Source organism: Vigna unguiculata, chromosome 6 (genome assembly GCF_004118075.2).
Source record: "Vigna unguiculata cultivar IT97K-499-35 chromosome 6, ASM411807v1, whole genome shotgun sequence".
Classification (NCBI taxonomy): Eukaryota; Viridiplantae; Streptophyta; class Magnoliopsida; order Fabales; family Fabaceae; genus Vigna; species Vigna unguiculata.
The window spans coordinates 34035620-34058055 of record NC_040284.1 but is presented as its reverse complement, the minus strand read 5'-3'; the positions used below and the strand labels follow the sequence as shown (position 1 = coordinate 34058055).

At 33.8% G+C, this 22436-nt stretch overlaps 4 protein-coding genes and 2 non-coding genes across 6 annotated transcripts; 2 read left to right on the top strand and 4 right to left on the bottom strand.

Moving 5' to 3' along the window:
• Positions 1-723: 723 nt before the first annotated feature.
• Positions 724-4794, top strand: LOC114188002 (dnaJ homolog subfamily C member 2-like). Its single transcript, XM_028076477.1, has 2 exons — positions 724-862; positions 2636-4794. The coding sequence occupies exon 2, from the start codon at positions 2691-2693 to the stop codon at positions 4602-4604; it is 1914 nt and encodes a 637-aa protein (XP_027932278.1). The 5' UTR covers positions 724-862; positions 2636-2690; the 3' UTR covers positions 4605-4794.
• Positions 4795-5995: 1201 nt separating this feature from the next.
• Positions 5996-8575, bottom strand: LOC114187067 (cleavage and polyadenylation specificity factor subunit 3-I). Its single transcript, XM_028075190.1, has 2 exons — positions 8023-8575; positions 5996-7827 (listed from the first exon to the last, which is right to left on the bottom strand). The coding sequence occupies exons 1-2, from the start codon at positions 8458-8460 to the stop codon at positions 6190-6192; spliced, it is 2076 nt and encodes a 691-aa protein (XP_027930991.1). The 5' UTR covers positions 8461-8575; the 3' UTR covers positions 5996-6189.
• Positions 8576-8628: 53 nt separating this feature from the next.
• On the bottom strand, positions 8629-8702 carry TRNAR-UCG. The gene has a single exon. It is a non-coding gene; the product is annotated as a tRNA-Arg (tRNA).
• A 206-nt stretch (positions 8703-8908) lies between these two features.
• Positions 8909-8982, top strand: TRNAR-UCG. Its single transcript has one exon. It is a non-coding gene; the product is annotated as a tRNA-Arg (tRNA).
• Positions 8983-10100: 1118 nt separating this feature from the next.
• Positions 10101-12723, bottom strand: LOC114187069 (multiple organellar RNA editing factor 1, mitochondrial). Its single transcript, XM_028075193.1, has 5 exons — positions 12255-12723; positions 11922-12019; positions 11718-11783; positions 10578-11545; positions 10101-10350 (listed from the first exon to the last, which is right to left on the bottom strand). The coding sequence occupies exons 1-5, from the start codon at positions 12617-12619 to the stop codon at positions 10339-10341; spliced, it is 1509 nt and encodes a 502-aa protein (XP_027930994.1). The 5' UTR covers positions 12620-12723; the 3' UTR covers positions 10101-10338.
• Positions 12724-16543: 3820 nt separating this feature from the next.
• LOC114187068 (protein FAR1-RELATED SEQUENCE 11) lies at positions 16544-21236 on the bottom strand. Its single transcript, XM_028075191.1, has 4 exons — positions 21082-21236; positions 19088-20148; positions 18393-18836; positions 16544-18253 (listed from the first exon to the last, which is right to left on the bottom strand). The coding sequence occupies exons 2-4, from the start codon at positions 20063-20065 to the stop codon at positions 17651-17653; spliced, it is 2025 nt and encodes a 674-aa protein (XP_027930992.1). The 5' UTR covers positions 20066-20148; positions 21082-21236; the 3' UTR covers positions 16544-17650.
• Positions 21237-22436: the final 1200 nt, after the last annotated feature.

The following is a 22436-nucleotide window of genomic DNA, read 5'->3' as shown; positions in this document are numbered from 1 at the left end:
AATTGAAAATTACAATTACACGATAATACAATTTTTATTTATATAAAAAAAATGATATATTTATATTATTTTTAATGTCATTTTATAATTACTAAGTAATACTTTTGATAAAATAGTAGGAAGTTTATTTGCTGATTTTTTCCAAAGGAACATAGAGGTAAATGTTTACAAGAGTTAAGTATTTATATATATGTGTTGTGGAGTAATAAACATATTTATCACTCATAAGTATTTCTAATAATAATTGAATCCAATTTAAGTAACAAAGATCCATCTTAAAGACGTTTTTTTTTGTTTTTTTTTTCAATTTTGTTAAACTTTGCTCACATGAAATATTTTTCTTAACCTAGTTTTATTTATTTTTAAAATAACAACAGACCTATCTTTACATTTTTATTTCTTATAATTTCAAGAGAAGTCAGCAGATAATATAATATTATCTAATTAGATGTTCACATATGTGATAAGTTGGTTATAATTTATAAAGAATTGCATTTAAAATGATATTGATATAAATTACATTCAATTCCAAACTTATTTTAAATCAAACTGCGCATTCTTTTGTAATTTTTAAAAATAAACATCCAAGTAATTTAATTATCTATAATTTCATTTAACTGAAAAAAAAAAAATACTTTTTTGGTTTTATTTATATTGAAAATAGAAGGAGGCTAGTGAAGTAATTTACGATGTTTTTAGAATTATTTTAGCAAAGAAAGAGAGAAAGAGGAAGAAGAAAGATAGGGCAGTGGGTGTCGCCACATATAAAATGCCCAAACGAAAACCAAAACCTTCCTTCTCTTGTGCTCTTCACAGTCGGCTTCTTCCCTTCTTTGCGTGATTCCTCCCTCCTTTTTTCTTGGTAAAGCTTTCATCTTTCTTCTTCCTCTTCGTTTTCCCATCGCATCACTTTCTGCATCACACACCACACACCTCACATGCCATGCTTTTCTCTTTCTCACGCCAATCACGATCTGTTTTCATTCCACTTCTCCTGCTGCAAAACTGTAATCTTTCTCTTCATATATCTCAAACCCTTTTGAGTTTAGCTTCAGCCTTTTCGTTTTTTAGCTGTTTTTTTGTTGTTCTTCATGATTTTCCCTGTGATGTGATTGAATTTGTGTACTTTTCACCCCTGTTTATTTTATTTGTTTATAATTGTTCTTTCATATTTTGCGGTTTCTTCGTCGAAGTTTTTTAGTTTTGGTGTTGGATACTACGAAAAAATGAAATCCACAATATTATTAGTGTTTATTTGGGAGCATGTTGCTTTTGCATTGTCTTCGACGTGATTTTACCCTAATTATCGATCTCGGATGTCGAATCTGACATGCACTCGGTTAATAAAAATATTCAGTGAAATAAATTTTTTATGCTCTTTCAATGTTTTTTTGTCCTTACGTTTTAAAAAATTTGGGATTTTCATCCTCATGCTTTGAGAAAAAAGGCTCTTCTGCTTGATCACTGTTACTATTTGAATTTTATGTTAACTGAATGGTAGTTTTAGGCAGTTTTTTACTTAACTGTTGATGAATTGGATGTGTTATTTCCTTTACTTTTTCTTTTCATTGGATGGGCTGGATTTGTTTTTTATTCGTTTCATGAAGTTAGGGAGGGGAGGGGGAAGAATTGGTAGTGCTATGTATTCGTCCGTATATCAAGCAGTGTCTTAACTGTTTTTGCCTTTATTTTGTGAGTTTAATTAATTTTGGTAAGATTGCAATGATATTTCCTATGCATGTGAAGCTGAATCGATATTTACTTTTGTGGATCATTCACAGTACTTTCCCTCCAATTACCGATGTTTTACTTCTTTGATATTCAGTTAATTGTACTTCAATGCGTGTATTCTATGCCCGGGTGAAGTAACTGAATACTATTTTCTGTAACTGTTACGCTTTCTCGTATTGGTTTGGGAAAACATTGTTTTTGAGAATATGCCTCTGAGAGGCCAGTCCTTGCCTATTCAATCTTTGTACATTGCATACTTGCCAATAAGTTACTTCTGTTCATTGTTGTATGCCTCGATTCTCTCTCCTTACCTTCATGAAAACATAGGTCAGACTCAGACAGTATGTCGTGTATTTGTTCTTTTTTTCATTGTAAGATGGCTACTTTTCCATTATAAAATATTTTTGATGTCTTTGTGTTGGCAATGTTTTTAACTGGTAGTGCCATGGTCACAACGGCAGATATTTTGCCAATTGGCATAGGCAATTTGTGAAGTTGCTGTCATAGGATGCAATGGAATGTTTATATGACAGAATTTTGGCCTTCTGCCATAAATAATACTGCTCGGAGGAGCAATAGTTGTTTAGGTCTACTCTGAAACAGTTTTTAGCTTTTAAATTCTGTGATATATTGGCTAAAATTTTTTACAGTGTGCTCATCTCTGGTGTTCTATTAATCCATTGATTGCTATGCTACATCAAGAAAGTTACTGTATCCAATACGCATTGAGATTGGGCATCCTTGTTGCATTATTGGCCTTTTTTCCCTTCCCATCTTTCCCCTTCACTTTATAGTTGTAGTTCCTGCACTCTTTAAGAAAATATTTTATTCTCTTAAATAATATTTAGATGTTGATTTAACTGAAGTCTGGGAACTGTCTAATTGAATTTTTATTTGAATGCAGGTTACATAGTAAAATTTGAGGGGAGACATATTTGGTTGTTCTGAAAGCCACCATTATGGCTGTACATACAAAATTCCGTCTCATTACTTACTCACAGGAGATTGTTGATGGGCAGCCTATTTTTGTCTCTTCAAACTGCCTTCCTACCAAGGCTTTGAAATATGAACCTGCAGGTCATTCTTTCCATTCTGCTGCACTTAAACTTCGTGGTGTTCAGGAAGATAAGAATGAGGCTGAAGACAAGAAAGTGGCTGATGACAAGGAACAAACGTACCTTCCATCTGATTCTTACAGCAGTAAGAGCAAAAAGAAATCTGGTACTGGGGACAAGCAACAAGATCACTATGCATTATTGGGTCTGGGTCATCTAAGGTATCTGGCTACTGAGGATCAAATCCGTAAAAGCTATCGTGAAACTGCCTTGAGGTTTCATCCTGACAAACAGGCTGCTCTTCTTCTGGCCGAGGAAACTGAAGCCGCGAAACAAGCAAAGAAGGATGAAATAGAAAGTCACTTCAAGGCAATCCAGGAAGCATATGAAGTACTGATTGATCCTGTGAAGAGAAGGATTTATGATTCCACAGATGAGTTTGATGACGAGATTCCCACTGATTGTGCTCCACAGGATTTCTTTAAGGTGTTTGGTCCTGCTTTTATGAGGAACGGACGGTGGTCAGTTAATCAACCAATTCCAACACTAGGTGATGATAATACTCCATTAAAAGATGTAGATAATTTCTACAATTTTTGGTACTCCTTTAAAAGTTGGAGGGAGTTTCCTCATGCTGATGAGTTTGATCTCGAGCAAGCTGAATCTCGAGACCACAAGAGGTGGATGGAAAGGCAGAATGCAAAATTGACAGAAAAAGCTAGGAAAGAAGATTATGCACGGATTCGCACTCTTGTTGATAATGCTTATAAGAGGGACCCCAGAATATTGAGAAGAAAGGAAGAAGAAAAAGCTGAGAAACAGAGGAAAAAGGAGGCTAAGTTCCTGGCAAAGAAGTTGCAGGAAGAAGAAGCAGCCAGAATTGCAGAGGAAGAGAAGCAACGGAAAGAGGAGGAAGAGAGACAAGCTGCAGAAGCTGCTTTGCAACACAAGAAGGTGAAAGAGAAAGAGAAAAAGCTGTTGCGGAAGGAGCGAGCTCGCCTTCGAACTCTTTCAGGACCTATTGTATCCCAGCGTTTACTTGATATTTCTGATGATGATGTGGAAGGGCTTTGCATGTCACTTGATATTGAGCAGATGAGGAGTCTCTGTGAGAACATGGAAGGCATAAAGGTGTTATTAGAGCAAGCAAGTGTTTTGAGAGATGCGATGAGCTCCAAGAAAGAGGTGGCTGATGAGAAAACCAATCAACAAAATGCCAATGGTTCCATCAAGGCTAATGGCAGTGCTTCTCGAAGCAATGTTGAGAAGAAGGAGAAACCTTGGAGTAAAGAAGAGATTGATCTACTGAGGAAAGGAATGCAGAAATACCCCAAAGGAACTTCACGTAGGTGGGAGGTTATTTCAGAATACATTGGAACTGGAAGATCTGTTGAAGAAATAATGAAGGCAACTAAAACTGTACTCCTGCAGAAACCTGATTCATCAAAAGCTTTTGACACATTTCTTGAGAAAAGGAAACCTGGTGCACAATCAATTGAGTCTCCACTTTCAACCAGAGAAGAATTAGAAGGTGTATCAACTCCTGCCTCAACCAATAACACAGAAGACTCTCATAGCAAAAGTACAGATAATGAGAACTCTGCATCTACTAATGGAGTTTCTTCCAGTTCAGAACAGGATGTGTGGTCTGCAGTGCAGGAACGAGCACTGGTTCAAGCTTTAAAAGCCTTTCCAAAGGAAACAAGCCAGAGATGGGAGCGAGTTGCAACGGCAGTACCTGGGAAGACTGTGAATCAGTGTAAGAAAAAATTTACAATGATGAAGGAGAATTTCAGGAACAAGAAAAGTGCAGTCTAATGTCATGTGACATCTTTTAGATTTACTACTAAATTTTTTTCGAGAGTATAGGCTAGTTTCAAATTCCTTCAAATATCCATATACTAGTTTATGAGCCCTTTTTAAGTTTTCTTATCTTATTATTGATCTCATCTCTTTTGATACCGTACTTTGAACTTGGAATTAATACATTTACTTGTTATTGATCAAACCTAATACTCCATTAGAGATATAAGTTATAACGGTACCCCCCCTTTTGAAATCCAATATTCTATCAGTACTCTGAGTGGATCTAGTTATTAGCTGTTGCAATTGAAAATGAACAAATATATCTAGTAATTATTTAAATAAATTAAAACGGAAATATGTCATTTTAACTGTTCTTTAGATCTTTTATTCTTTTATTAAGAATTTGTTTTGTGTTTTATTTGTTTTAAGAAAATTGACGTTCTATAACTTTTTTTAGATGAGAGGAAATCAATAGAATGGCAATATTTTAAAATGAGGACGTGTTTTAAATATATTATGGTTATTTAAGAGAAACTTAAGAGAAACTAGCATTTTTTATTTTTGTTATTCAGCTGTCAATCAGAACTATTTTAGCATTAGTTTGTCACTATTACAATTATGTTACTAAATTATAGAAACAACCTGTATTTTGTTTACGAATTATAGAAAAATGTAAAATTATTTCTAAATTCTGTTAGTAAAAGGTGAAGTTATAAGCTGCAAGTCTAAAGATGATGATATTTATACTGCTATTCAAAGGAATCCTACTGATGAGTATCTTTAGATATCAATTAAGAAATTGATAAATAATTTTGTTTTCCAAAATCATGAGATGCATTTGACATTATATTTTTTGATAATTTTTTTCTTCTATAAATTTAACATGTATTGTATTATTCTCTTTTACATCGTTATTTCGCCAGGGGAAAACAAACTGGTTGATTTCCTTAAAACTAGTTGTGATTAATTCAAATTGCATTGGTCCCAGACACACTTATCACCAACATTATTAGATCAAAATATAATAAAAGAAAATACTTAAAAGACTCTTCTGTTAAAAAATTAAGCAAGGTAAAGAGCATTCCAGAAATAGGCTTACTAAATCATTTACATTCTTTTCTATTACTATGATTCCGAACTTCGAAAGTTATGTGGTGATTACTCATGAAACCCTTAATCATACGAGAGAAACACTACTAATTTTAAGGTAAAGAGAATACCAAACCAAAAGGTCCAGCATTATTTCCCAGCACAAGATTCATGGTAAGCAAAATTGAATTATGCTTCAATTAAAAGAAAACCATTTTGTTTTACAAACAATGAAATCGGAGCAACTGCCAAATGGTTTATTAAACACTCGAAGATGCGCACCATCGCTATCAGGGATAAAATGACAGAAAATGTGAAGACACATAAATAAAACATTTTAAGATTAAAAGATTAAATGTTCGATGAGTAACGAAAATGGGACAGAGAATGTTGTGTCCAAGCTCATCATACTAGAGTTACATTAACTACATATTATGACAACTATCTCATGTGAGCAAGTCTTTGGTGGCATTGCACCTTCCCAAGACAAAGCAAAAAAAGGAATAAACTATGGTGCAACAGGAAGAGGAATTGGTTTCACAGAACTCTGAATACGGCGGAATGCTGTCTTTACTCTTTCCTTGAGACCTTCATTTTCACTCTCAACTTCCCCACTTTCTTTGTTGAGTTCTGCTACATTCCCATCAATGTTTATAATCAATTTACCATTTTCACCTATCTTCACATCTCCAAAGAGTGAAACGAGGAGGGCATGCATAACCTTCTCTGCCTTCTTCTCACTCTCTTCCTCAATTTTGATGGCATCCGCTTCATCCATTACTTTTGGGACATCACGGCTGATATTTAAAATCAGAGCAACAATTGAATCTGATACCATGTCACTGATGGGGTCTGCTGCCCAATGCAAGGAGACATGCTTTTCAGATTCTTGCTTCACAGTAACACAGTCATGGACTTGCAATGTTGGAACTCCAGATTCCTCATCCACTGACTGCTCAACACTCTCGTATATCTGTTTTAGTCTATGCCGAATGACATTAAAGGCACAAGAATAGGGAATGGTAATTCTCTGAGTGATGCTTGCTGTTGATAGTTGTGAAAAGACATGTAGATCATCAGGTGCCATTATCTGGTACGTGAAGCCTTTTTTTACCAGCAAACCACTGACGGTTTCACCAACCTCCGGTGTTTTCTCAGCCAGCTTCCCTATGGTTTTCGCCATTTTCTGGGAATTGAAATACATTTCAACAGATTGACAGTTTTTGGGAGTAAGAATTTTGGTGTTCCGATCAGCAAATTGAGTGATAAGCTTCTGTTTGAGTCTGCCCATCTCATTGGCTTCCCCATGAACAAGAATTATGTTAGGAGGATTGAGCTCTTCTAAGAATGCACTTGTTTGAGCAGAGTCAGCGTGAGCAGAAAAGGAAATGTAGTGCACCTGCATGTTAAGTGGTGCAGTGAGTCCATTCATGAGAGTAACTTCCTTGGGTTCGTTGATGATGGTTTTAGCCAATGTCCCTTCAACAACATACCCCGGTAAAACACAAGCATTTTTCTTATCAGAGCACCACATTTCAAACAGTTGTCGAGACAACCCACTCTGAAGTCCACCAGGACTTGCCATCACAACAGAGGGTCCTACATCTTTGAAAACATCAATGCTACTCAAAGCTGATACGTGCTTGAAGGAAAAAGGATTCGACTTTGCATTCTTGATCCTGTCATTCATGGAAAGGGTGTATGTCTCATAAACTGTCAAACATTTTTTCGCAAGTGGAGATGCATAATAGATGGGTATATTCTGGAGTTCTGGATGATTTTCCCAATACTCGTCAAGGATGAGGAGGAGCTCCTGCGCACGACCAAGGGCAAAAACAGGAATCAACACACGCCCCCCCTGAGAGATGGTGGAGTGAATAACATCAGTGAAGCGTTTTTCACGTGTGTGGCGAGGCTGATGGTGCTGTATACCGTAGGTGGACTCTATAATGCAAACATCAGGGGAGAACTGTGGGGTCTCAGCAGCTCGAAGATGGCGATCTTCCTCGCGTGAATAGTCTCCGGTATAAAGCACTCGGACACCAGCTATGTCAACCATGAACATAGCAGCACCAAGAACATGGCCTGCAGTATAACACCAGAATCGAATACCATTCACTTCTAATGTTTGATGGAAATCTATTACCTGCAGTCACTAATTTCCGTAAGCCGACGTAAAATTTTAGGGATAAACTATAATAAAAAAATCGAATTTACACAATATCATTGATTTTGCTTAGCTTGCACGAAAAAAACTGAATTTATCGAAATAAGAGGCATTATCGAACGCAGGTTGAAAATTAAAACAAAAAGAAAGGAGCAGTGAGAATGAGAAGAGAACCTCAATTTTATCCATGGAGCGGTTGATGTCCTGTTCGTCATAGAGCATGTCTTCGACGGAGACCTTACTGACTTTGACGAAATCAGACAAGAGGAGTTTGTAAATGGCTTTTGTGGCGTAGGTCATGAAAACGCGGCCGCGGAAGGTGGTTTTTTCGAGAAAGTAGGGCAAGGAGGCGGCGTGGTCCAAGTGGAAGTGAGTGATGAGGAGGACGTCGACGGTGGAAGGGTCAATCTCGTCGAAATAGGGCAACGCCGCCATGCCGGAGTAGGCAGGGTGAATTCCGCAATCGAACAAAACGGTTTTTCCTTTGTAGGTCATGTAGACGCACGAACGTCCCACTTCATTTCCGGCGCCTAATGGAGTCACTATCAGCTGGTCTTCCTCTCTGCTGCTTCCGACCACGCTCTCCCCGCGTCGCTTCACCCAATTGCTCATTCTGATTCGCTTCTCTCTGTTCCACTGGACCAACCCTTTTCAACCCTCCCTCGTCAAAAATACTGCTCTAACCCTAAAACTCCTCTTTTTCCCCAAAAAACATATTCAAAATTTTTTATTATTCTTACTACAAATAATGATTTCGTTTCATGCAAAAAATATTAATCACGACCACAGTGGGAGTCGAACCCACGACCTTCTGATCCGAAGTCAGACGCGCTAATCCACTGCGCTATGCGGTCCTTGTTGGGATTTCTATCTCAGTTTTAATTTTTGTTCCTTACGTTATTCAAATACCACACCTGTGACATGGTACTTTTAAGTTACGAACCAAAGTACATTAAAGTCAATGGAACGCTCCACAATCACGACAATATTTGACAATTGTTTTGTTCTAACTAAAATGACTTAACAGTAATATTTTATTATATAGTTTTATGCCAACAAAGACCGCATAGCGCAGTGGATTAGCGCGTCTGACTTCGGATCAGAAGGTCGTGGGTTCGACTCCCACTGTGGTCGTCTTCTGTTTTAACTTCGTTTTGTTTTTATATTTCGTTTATGTTACGTTATCTATCTGTGCCGGGAGGATAATCATTCAGATATTACTGATTTTTTAAAAAACTAAATTTTGATAAAATTTGGTTTATTTATATTACATTTAGATGAAGTTTTTGGATAAAGATCTGTATAAGAAAAGGTGTTCATATTCGTTTTGTGTTTTTGGATATATTGGTGACATTGTTTAATATATTAATTATACGCTGTACGAGTCTGTGAAAGTTTCATCATGTTTCTCAGCCGAACAATCACTCGAGACTTTTGTGATAGAATGTCATTAACCTTCAGAAGGATTTTTCTTTAGGATTGATTGGAAAATACATATACAGTAGTATACATATGTAGTGTAATTATCTATACTACTTTCTTGTATGAGTAGCAACTAGTACCTTGTAAATAAAATTCTTTTTGCAGATTAAAAAATATATTATTAACCCTTCCTTTTAATCATTTAAGCCACTTTTTTTTTTTTGGTAAATCCTTATCTCGTGTCACCAACAGTTTTCAATACTTTTGTTTGTCAATTAATCGATCTTCTTACTGTTGAATAAAACATTATTATTCATCGAAGGAGCGATCTTATGTTACTAAAATTGATTTGAAAAGTAATATTTATTATTGTCTCTCTAAATAAGTTTTAGGCTACAGAGGGATTATACGTGGTTGGAGTTCATACATCCATTGCATTTCAACTTATAATAAAAGTCTGATTTTCTATAGGAACCTCAACGTTATACTTTTCCGGTTAACATAAACCTCAGACACTTCGTAAATGTTTTTAAGACCAATGAAATTATCAATTACTAGCACATGAATCCTTTCATCTGATCCCTTTTTTTATTTGACTTCAATAGCACTTCTCACTAACTACTATTATCATTTGATGAATTAGATCTTCCAAAACTTGAAATATAATATATGCCAAATTAGGATATCAAACAAAAGAGTAAGCCATGGCTGCTGGCTGTGGGCTAATGGCACTAGGCTGGCCATGGAAACTGACCAATTTGCCACATGATACAGAGCAAATTCACAATTATTCTTTGTTCCGTTAGTCACAACGAGAAGGGAAAGAGGAGTAAAAGAGCAAAGTACCACGTGAAATTCACAGTTCAACCATGTTCAAAAAACAAGGTAGCAGCCGGTACTAACTTACATACCACATTCAACTTTGTCACAGCAGTGCATGAACTAAATTAATCGATACACACCAACAGCTCAATGAATCAATATTCCACCGAATGGAAAGGACATGCAAATCAGCTTAGAATGTGATTAGTACTTTAATACAAGCCCCCCACGTGTCTCAGACTACTCTCAATATCTTCCCTGCAAAAAGAAAAAAAAACAAAAACAAGTCACCTTTTGTATTGATCGAGACAAAGTTGATAATTTTTCCAATAGCAAAGAATACGTAAGATGTAGCCTCAATGAATACAGTTTCCCGCAAGAAAAAATATTGAACTAAATATTAGCATCAGTTTTTATCTCTATTCTGACTAATTTGGCCAATAAACAGAAAGTTAAATATACTCAAGTTTGGGTCTGTAGAATACCTGTCCAGTAAAATTGTCTGGGCCAGAAGGTGGATATCTTTGTTGAGACTCTGTCTGTTCTTTGGCAGGATAATTCCCCCGCTCAGCCTGTTCAAATTCATCCATGTATGATGGCTTGAAATCCTTCATATATGACGGTACAAAAGTGTCACCCCTGACATCTGAAGCACCATGCCTAGGCACAGGATCTCTTCTTTCTCCTTGTCCGGGTCGTCCAATGTTCTGCTGTGGCATATAACTCCTTTCCCCTTGTCCTCCTGGAGGTCCAAAGCCCTGCTGCTGAGCATATTGTGGATAGTTCTGTGGTGCTTGATCGAAGTTCTGCTGAGGTGGATGATTTTGCGATGCCAGACCATAGTTCTGTTGGGGTGGATAATTTTGCGAAGCCTGACTATAGTTCTGTTGGGATGGAAAGTTGGGTGATGCCTGACCATAGTTCTGTTGGGGGGGTAAATTGGGTGATGCTTGGCTATAATTTTGTTGGGGAGGATAGTTTTGTGATGTCTGGCCATATTTCTGTTGTGGTGGATAATTCTGAGATGCTTGGCCATAATTTTGTTGGGGAGGATAGTTCGGTGATGTCTGGCCATATTTCTGTTGTGGTGAATAATTCTGAGATGCTTGGCCATAATTCTGTTGGGGTGGATAATTTTGTGATGCTTGGCCATAGTTCTGTTGGGGTGGATAATTTTGTGATGCTTGGCCATAATTCTGTCGAGGCGGATAATTCTGTGATGCTTGACCATGGTTCTGTGGGGGTGGATAATTTTGTGGAGGCGCATAGTTTCTTCCATCCCCTGGCATGGACTCCTGACCATTGTAAGAGGGATTCCCTTGAGAGCTTGGCACTGGGTTCTCTTGTCGGTTGTACTGACCAGGACTTCTATTCCGGTCTCGTCTTCCCTGATTTCTCACATACTGTACCGGTGGAGGTCGGGGGATAATAGTTCCATTAATGTACTGATCTCCTATTTATCAACCACGAAAACATGCATTCAGAAATATTCTTGCAATCAAAAAGGGTAGCAAACTATTGAAGTGCACATGATACAGCTAATACTGAAACTGAAAAGAAATGAAGACATGCAATCAACTTCTTAAGCATCGAGATATCTTCTGAAAAGAAAAAAAGAATCGTACCCCCGTACTGCTTGTTCACTGGATCAATATAGGAATCTGGTAGCACAAAGATGACTCCAGGAAGACCTGTTCATATGCAACAAATCAAACATAAAACTCTATCTTCTCGACAGTATCATGGAATTCGAGAGTGGGAATCAAACATAAAACTCTATCTTCTCGACAGTATCATGGAATTCGAGAGTGGGAAAGGGGAACAAATACCTTCAAATTTTTTAGACTCTTCTTCGGTCATGACTGCCTGAAAGCCTGTGTAAGTTGTTGTGCTGCACGCATATATCTTCTTCTTCGCTTCTTCCACACTAAAAACAAACACATTTAAGTAAAGACCACTACGAACAGATCAACACAGTATCCAACACGCTCTCAACTAAAAATGGATTCAAAATCACAGAATTTCACGGCTTCTAATTTTTAATCAACGAACTTCACTCATGATTTCGTAGTCATCAATATTTGTTTGCAACATAACCTGTTTCAGGAGTATGACGACGAGGACTATAGCTTATAATAAAAACATTGTGATAGGAAAAAAACCTGATGTTGAGGCCCTTGGCACAAGTTTCCTCGTAAACACGAACCATTTCTTCGGGAGGGGGTAATTTGTCTCTGGGGAAGTCCATGACGAAGAGCCAGTGGTTGTAGTCGCAGCCCTCGAAGAGAATGGTATCGGGACCAATCTCGTCGGGGATGTTGCTCTGCGAGGATCTAACAGAAAGGAGAGAAGTTGAAGATGACCTGAAAGAACGGGACTGAACCACCCCCTTCGGAGAGTGGCAATTCCATGAAACGGCGCACCTGACAGGGGCGGAAAACGACGGCGCATGCGTGACGGAGATGGACTGGGTGATGCCGGAGAGTGCTCTGAGGGTTCGGCGGAGGCGAATTAACGACGACGCCATGAGAGAGTGTAGGGTTTTGGAAGATTAGGGTTTTAGGAATCTCTTTCTTCGAATATTTGAGACTGAACTTCATTCAATGGGTTATCACTTGTTACTGTCCCGCAATGCACCCTCTTTGATCAAGTATTCTATTTAGAATTAAATAAAATAATATTTTTCTTTCTTTCTTTCATTAATTAATTAAAATTTTAAGCAATAATGTACATATGAAATAGTATAATCCAGGTTTAGTTACTTCTTTAATAATTTTAATTCAATCCATTTATTTTCGATCCTATTTATACAAATTTAAATTAATTTAAAACTATTTGATATTATATATAGTTGGGTTGGCAAAATTTTCTTTTATAAATATACTAGAAAGGGACTTAATACATTAAATTAACAAAAAAGTTTACTTTATTTATATATTAATTTTTTAAAATAAATGATAATTGGACCAAAGCCCCTAAAGCATAAAAAAACTCTGCCACGGTATATACATATATAAATTAATATACTAATATAAACATAAGATAATAAAATAACAAAATAAATATTAATACAGTATTATAAGTTTAACGCTACATCAAATATATTTACAAACCCTGAATTTGAGTGATGATAACAAACCATAAACATTACAGGTAGGCTATAAAAGAAATTATATGTTTCACTTGGATTATCTAGTGGAATATCAAGATCAAATAACTTTTATAAATTACGCAAATGAAATGAAAAATAAAAGGAAAGGAAATAGTTAATGAACTGAATAAATTAATATACTTACTTTGATATAAAATAATATATTTAAAATATTACAATAATAGGCTCTCTAAACTATTTTAAATAGTTTAATTCTTAATATTGATAAAAAAACAATAATAGGCTCTCTAAACTATTTTAAATAGTTTAATTCTTAATATTGATAAAAAAATGTAGTTAAAATATGATTTAATATAATAATAAGCTTACTGATTAATGAACTGTATCTTCGAGTCCTTATTTTGATTTATATAGCAAACAAATAAATATAATAAGGAAATTTAGATAAATTATTATATTATATGTGACTTTTCCTAAATAAATATCTTCATTAGAGATGACAAATAAAATCGTCTTGTGGGTATTGTTCGAACTCGTTCCCGTTTTGACGGGAATCCCCGCATTGATTGGGTATGGGTATGGGGATGGAGAATTCTCGACTTTTTCAATTGGGTATGGGGATGGTTATGGGGATATACATATCCCCGCCATATCTCTGTCATCATTTTAATTATTACAATATTTACAATTAATTAAATAATCCTATATATATATATATTCAATTTTTTATTTCTTCTAATTATTTGGTTTGTCATGAATCTCATTTGCATTTCCAATATATTTTTCATCTTATCATAATATTTATGTAATTATGTTAAAATGATGTATGTCAATTAAAAAATTTGTATGTCTCATATTTGAATATTTCTATTACTTTTTAATATTTTTATTTATTGTATATTTTCCTTTCACATGAGTATGTTTAATACTCTCAATTTAAATGTTTAATAGCATAAATTTTTCATTTACTAGGTAATATAAAAAAAAAATTACTTATTTTTATTAATTTTTGTTTCATTTGAAGAACTCTTTTGTTTTGCTAAAACAATTATTTTTCAACCATTGAGTATATATGTTGATATTTGAAAAGTGTTTTTAGATGTTTAAAGTATTTTTCATCTTATCATATCCTTAAACATACATTTATTTTCCTTTGTGTGATTTCTTTTAATAGTTTCTCAAATTATTTATAAGACATACATTTGTTAATTTTTTAATATTTTTATTTGTTGTTTATTTTCATCATGTAGAATACTATTTATATTTTATCTAATTATTTTTTGTTTTCTAACTCATTATATGAATCATACTGTAATTTTTCACTATAATTGTATAAATATCTTTTATTTACTACAATATCAAAATTTAATGTAATTGTCATAAATATTTTTTTATCATCATCCAACATATATTGGAGTTCAAAAGATACAATATCTATGTTAAATTTTTTATTATATTTATTATTTGTTATTTGCGTTTTTATTAAGTGATGTATTATTATTTTTATTAGTGTATAAAAAAAGAGATTCATTAGAATTTAAAAAAAAATGAAGTAAACAAACATTTAAAATATATTTTAATTTGAATATTTGTTTTCCTTTTAATTTCTTTAATTTTTTTTTTAATTTTATCAACTAGGTTTCATTAATGTTTGCAGTTTGCAAATTTAATAAATGTTTTACTTGTCATTAAATTTTATTTGGTATTCCAATCTAAAATGTAAACAATTATAATTTATTTCAAAGTATTTGATATCGAATAAACAATCTTCCTCCTAATATTGAATATTTGATAATATTATATTACCTTTACCGTAATTTTTTATTATTTTATAAAAATTAATTAAAATTTATATTGAAGTAGTAAAGAAACGGGTATGAGTACGAGATTATACCCGTTACCCGGTGGGGATGAGGATAGGATAAAACTTTGATACCCGTTGAATTTGGGTATAGGGACGAGAATAAATTTTTTTTACGGGGATGAGTATGAGATAGTGAAACCTCGTCCCGTTCCACCCCATTGCCATCCCTAATCTTCGTCACTAAAATGAAAATAACATTTTTTTATGATTTTTTTTATGATTGTTTTGTATAATACTGTAACAAGGTTTTCTTTTATAATCCATACTCGGACAATAGAAAAATAAGTAATGTGAGTACTGATAGCACAACAAATACCAGAAAAATTATTTCTCAAAATTATTTTAATTTTTCCTATAACTTTGTCCATAATAAAAGAATAAAGAGAATGTTAATGGGTGCTAACCAATATTCCAAGATACTAATTAAGATATAATTAATATATTTAATTTCATCATTTTTACATTAAAAATTAAAATAATTAAATTCATTAATTAAAATAGTATAAATTTATATATCACATTTATATAGACAAAAATGCCATTTAGAATCTCTAAGCAAAATCTCCTCAACATAAAATATATACTTTATAATGTCCAAGATATCTACTTGCAAAAATGTAAATTTAAATATAATGTTTCACTTAAAAATTTAAATAATTTATTCTTTATATTATTAATTTTATGTCTTTATAATTAATAACTTTAGATATTAAAATATTGAGTGTTTCTTTAATATAAAAGAACTTGTTTAATAAAAATTTATTAAAAGGTAAAAAAAAAAGAAAACTCAATAAAATTTTAAATATTTCTTTTTTGTATTTTTTATACTATTTTTTGTTGATTTTTTTATTAATTTGAAATTTTTTACATTTAATTATATTTTAATTTTTAACAATAGTAAAATATAATTATTTAATTACTTTTTACTTTTTATTAGTGTATTTCAAGTAAAATATTAAATATAAATGTACAATATTTATAAATATTTTTATCTTTTAAATAAAATTATATTATTAATTATTAGATTGAAAATTAATTTAATATCATAATTAATTATGAATTTAATACATATTAATTATTATTAATCATACTCTAAGAACACAGGATAACATGATACAGAATAGATATATTATAGAACTTTAACACCACTACAACTTTTCTTTCAATTTCGAAAAATTAAGCGTCATTTATTTTTCAAAACTATATATAATTATATTAAATAAGACAGTATAATAAAAAAAACATTATCTTTTACATCATTTGAATTTTTCAATTCAAGAAAATTAGATTATCAACGTGTCGTGTGGAGTTCAACTTGTATTTTAACTCATAAGACATAATTATTTATTCTCGTCGTCGTGTCCTTTATTCACAAACTTCATTGTCACTACTTTAATTTTTTCTGCTATACACAAGATGGATCATCTGATTACAACCTTTCTAAGAACTCTGTAGTAGTTGATTGAACTGATCACTCCAGTTGTTATTCTAACCGTTGCCTTTGCCAGGGTCTTGTCTTGCCAGAACCCAATAATAGGTTGTTCCTGGAGTGTCCTCATGGGTGGTTTCTTTGATTTCTGGGACTTATTTAGTTGGAAATGTTTTTTTTTTCTTTTTTTCGAATGAATACAAACATGATGTTTTATTGTATTTCTAACTCCCCAAGTTTCAATTTTAGTTACAATACCAGACAAATTAGGAATTTTGTTGTATTATTGCTACTCCATTCACCTTAGTTGGCTTTCTCTATGAATAATGCTTCCAAACTGTTACTTTTGGTAAAGTGGTGGGAAGAATATAATCCTGCATGGTATTTATTTGCTCATTTGAGCATTGGCAAGATGTATCTTCTGACTAGTATTTGCTGCTCTCAATTGATTTGACAATATTAAGATTCAGAAAAACTTGGACTTTCTAACAAGGCAAGTGGTTGCAAATTGACTTAAAAATTCCATCACCATCCACCATAAATTTGATCGCATCTGTTGCATCTCTTTTAGCTTTGACGAATGGTTCCCAGTTTAGTATATGCTGGAGAAATGGAAGAAAAAACCCTATGCAACATTTTCAATAGGCTAAATTTTATGTGTGGGAATCAAAAACAACTGGGCCCACTCACTATTTGATGGGAACCTGATAAAATTTTCTCAACAATAGAGGACTTGTGGAAGACCATGCAAAGAGTGTTGGTAGCAATGAACTTTTAGGCTCTGACAGTTTGTACCTCTAGCTGTATTTTAGTTAGTCTTGTTTTTACTTTCTGCAATTGAAAATTAGTTTTGCTTACTTGAAAATATTATGGGTATTATGTATATGCAGAGATTGGCACGATGGGGACTAATTCATACAATACCAGATTCAAAATCAAATGCTTGCAAGGTTTGTTATTTTGGGGGCAGAAATTCTTTTTTATATAACTTGTAAGCTTACCTCTTTGGAACTATCTCCAATTCTCTTCATTTTTTTCATTTTCGTAGAGACAATTGCTGGCCTTTTGGATGAAGGAATTATTGCCAGAACATGTAACTTGGAAATGCAGCCCTTATGGGACTCTGGTAAAGATCATGTATGTGTGAGGTGTGCTAATTCTGGGACTCTCGACCACCTTGCAAAGAAATTGGTTGCTCTCTTAAGCGAGACAGAAGGATAGAAACATGTTCTGTTGCAATATCTAACCGTTCCTTAGATTTAGCGGATTCTGTCATCAGAGAAGAAACCATGTTTTGTAGTAACTTAACTCTTTCAGCATGATCATTTGGCGCACTTTGAAGAAGCTTAGAAGAGGGCATGCTTATGCGACGCCATCGAATAGGAAGATATCCATCTGGGATCTGAAAGCAATTTCCTGTTGAAAGAACTCTAAGAGAATGCCGACAAAGAATACCAGTGAACTCGAACTGATGGCAGCTACAACTTATAATTCCTTCTTGAGGGGCCCAATAAACTTTCCGACCCCCCTCAGTTTTGGTGTGGTGCCTCACAAGAAAACCATCTTCAATTGAAAACGATGCATAATGTGCCGCCAGTACAAGTTGTTCTTGGAGCTTTGAAAAGGCAAAAGGAGTGAGGATTGTGGCCGCGTGTGATTCCATAGGGGCCCCTGTTTTGAGGCAAACATTTTGGAGATTCTGCTGCATGGTTTGTTGTTCTCCAGTTTGATCTTTAAAATCCACAGCAACAGCTACCTGATTGTGCCAAAAAAACCCAAGTCAACACAGATATAGATCTTTCACTATAAAACATTGGATAAAACCAAATTCGCATATACGCTTTGAAAACCAACATAACAATATCCATATCAATAGAGACAGAGAGATATAATACCTGTTCAACAAAGTGTGCAAGGCGAGTTTGTGCACTCAGAAATCGTTGAATGAAAGCATTGATTGACTTTGACTGACCAGTTGAAGTCATTCCAGCAAGAAAATGGCTTCTCAAAAATGGCAACGCCCAAAGAGAGCGTGAACTATATAAATTAACCATGTGCCGATTGGAATGCAACCCAAAAGAACAAAGCATTTCCCTCCAACCTAGATCAAAATCCTCAACTGACTCAAGATTATAAAGTCTATAAAATTCAGCCTTCCACTCATTATACCGTTCCCCTAGAACAGCATTAAACCAGGATGGAAACTTTGCTACTATCATCCATATGCAGAAAGCGTGTTTTGTTGTAGGCATTTCTGTGGATAGTGCTTCTTTGAGACATATATTTTGGTCGGTTAATATAGTTTGCGGAGCCTTTCCATTCATGAACCCTAAGAAAGCCTTCCAAGAAGGTGATTTATAGAAAAAAGAAAAACAAAAGAAACAAGCAATGTAAATTAAAAAGATGCGTAACTTCTCATAAATTTAGATTCCACAAGTAAAAAGTGAAAGAAAGATGAAATTTGTTGCCCTTCCATTTTGCTTGTTTTCACTAATTAGGGCAGTGTGTAAAAAAACTGAAGAGCCTACGACACAATTTGAACAAAAAGAACAAGAAAAAAAAACTAATGATGATAACTTCATCACAGTACCTTCAGTGCCCAGGAAAACGACCTCACGGTTTCATCACGTAAAAGTGTGCAGCCAAAAAAGCAAGGCATTCCATAATTGTTTATTCCAACCCATATCCCCAGCGGCATGTCAAAAGCAGTCAGCCGGTGTGTTGTATCAAACACCACCGCGTCACCGAATATATCGTACCATTGGATTGATGAAGCATATGACCAAGCAATATTCTCCAAACGATTGTTTGCATCAAGTGTGTAGTCAAATTTAAAATTAGGGTCTTTCTCCTTAATATTTCTGCACATTCTTAATAAATCTAAGCTTTCTTCTTCTGGATCTAATTTCCTAAATGACTGGAGTAAATTCCTAACATCTTTTTCAGTAAAAGGCAAATATCCAGGTTCCACACACTTCTCAAGCTCCATAAGCCTCATCATTTGATGAACAGAAATTCCTGTCTTGGCAAACATTAGTATTCGATTTTTGTCAACATCCGAGATAGTTCTGTATGCAGGGAGAAATCGAACTTGGTTTGGTTCTAAAAGTTCATGATTATGGTGGTTAGCAAAACCAGTCACACGCCATTCTGGAGCTCCAAATTCTGTTGTTTTGCTAATACGCATGTAAGCCTGACACCCACAACGAGAAGACTTTCTATTTCTTTGAGGTTTGCTTTCAGTTGATGTTTTGACAGGAGTATTGCCAGCACGGTGACAAACAAAGTAGCGCCTAGTAAGTCCTTTTCCAACGCCATCTTTTCCTTCTGTACGGTGACGTCTAATTGAGAAGCCACTCCTTTTCGCAAATTCACTATAGAATTCATAAGCAGCATCATGAGTGGCAAACCTTTGGCCAATGTATGGAATAGCATCATGTGTTGTTTCCAAGGAGAGCCTGGTTTCATCGGGAGACTCCTCAGTGCTGCTTGCATCATCCAAAGATAGTGAGCGTTGGTCGGAGGGATCATCATAAACTACCAACATAGATCCAGCATCTTCAGACATGATATATTTTCCAGTGGCAATATTAAGATATCATATAGCAGCTACCCAATATTTTAGAGAGGAAACAAAAGTGAAATAATCCCCTGCCACGATCAGAAATATAAAAATATAGTCAACAATATATAATATAAGTTAACAAATCGAAAAAACAGTAAGGAACAAACTCATTTTTGTATGGTGTCAAATAATAGCAAACAATCACTTGTATGCTAAAAAGTAAAATAATATCACGATCACAGCACAATAATTGCATCAGTAAACCAATGCAAAGAACTTTTCTTTCTTTTTTTTTTTCCTATGCTTGGTAAACGGAGGACAAATGCAGGGATTAAAAAAACGACTAGCGAAGTTAGATGGCCTATACTGAGAACCGGAGTGAGGGAAAACTACATAACTGAACAAATATTAAGTAAATGCGAATATAAGTTAACTTTGAATACAGATTACAGGATATTCCATTGATAGTTTTCAATCAATTTCTCTAACGAGTAGTTAATTAGACACGTCGTATTTCATCTTTATATATTACAATTCGTTTTATTAGATGCAAGAGTTGTATATATCTACACATCTGTTTTGGACAACCAGATGTCAAAGTATGAAGGAATCAGAAAGTGATAAAAACAGTAAATTACAGAATTGATGAAAGAAGAAAGCTAAATTGGAAGGCATGAAAAACTTAAAATTACAGAATTGATGAAAGAAGAAAGGTTTCATAAATAAATAAAGAAATCGAATATATTATATAGAAAGGTGCAGACACGCATTAAAGAAGAAGCGAGAAGAAGCGAGAAAGCAAGAGACGAGGATGACGAATAAAAATGCAATCAAATAAGGAAGGGTCAGATGAGAACGGGGAGGACGATGCAGCAGATCACGGAAGCACGCACAGAAAGGTAAATGACGGAAGCGGGAAAATGGGAAAAACAATTGTAATCGAAAGAGAAGAAGGAAGGAATAGATGAAACTGAGAAGAGAGGAAAGAAAATACGGAAAGCATCGGAAAACCTTCGAACCTGATTCAGCGGCAGCGACAGCGACGGCAGCGGCGGCGGCGATCAAATTGGGCACAGTCGAGTGGAGTTAGGGTTTCAGTCCAAACCTACGATTTTCTTTCACCCTTCCTTATCTTCTTCCAGAACAGAACAGATCATTGAATTAATCAATCAAATAATATTTACAATTTAAAATAAATGTTACAGAGACGGAAATGGATCTTTGTCTGTGCCTTTCAGTGTTGTAATAAGAGGTAGAAAATTAAAAAAAAACATTTAATAATTTTTAAAAACAATTTTAAGAAACCTTTTATTAATAAAACTTTTTAAACAATTTATAAAGAAATGGTATTGATGTGAGATGATTATTTTTTAAATTTTAAAATAGGTATCACTACTTTTAAACAGTATTTAAAAATAAAAATTTAAACCTTCGAAGTTATCAAACTTTATAATTTAAACATTTTTTCTACCTTTTATATTTCAATTTTTACCTTATTCATTTTTCTACCTTTATTTTATTGCCCTTCTAAATATCGATGGACAATTGTAGTATATGACAAAAAAATATAGTAAAAGATATGGGTGAAGTTATTATTTTTCTTTTGAACCTTTTTTGTGGTTAAGATAAAAATATAGTTTTTATTAATAACTTCTTTAGGTATAAATATGTGTTTTTCTTTTTCAATATCAACCGATTATCATAAATTTCATATCAAATATATGTTATATTTCGTTAATTTCGATTCAATGCAATTATTCTAACTTTATTAAAATAATAATGGATATATCATATTAGGTAGAGGTTGTAAATACGATAATAACAGATAAATGTAATTTTTGTGCTTTTTAAATAGTTGTTTTTGAAAGATTTTATCAATAATTTTTCACTTAATTAATTAAATTGTGAACCTCCCGTGTTCATCCAAAGTCACCCTCTTAAACTCTAGCACACTCTAAGATGTGTGAAAACAAGATTCTAATAAAAATAAAATGTAGCAATTTTTTTTTCTTTTTCAGTCTCACAATTTGTTTTATGATTAGTTTATGGTATGTATACACTACGTTTTTAGGACCATATATATGACATTGTGTTATATTATTAAAGAAGGGGGGAAAATTTCTCATACAAACTTCAAATTTAAAAATTAGATGTTTTCAATCATCATGTGCAAAATAATAAAAGTAGATGATGATTTTGATTAATTATTTGATATTCACTTTGAGTTATAATGTTTGTTATGAATGTAGTATAAGTAATCTCTTTATTTTCAATTAATTTCATCTACTTTTTTTATTGATTTTAATGGATTAAAAATACAGTAGATTGTAAAGTTAAAAATCTTAATGTTTGCATCTACTGTTTTTGTGTGATA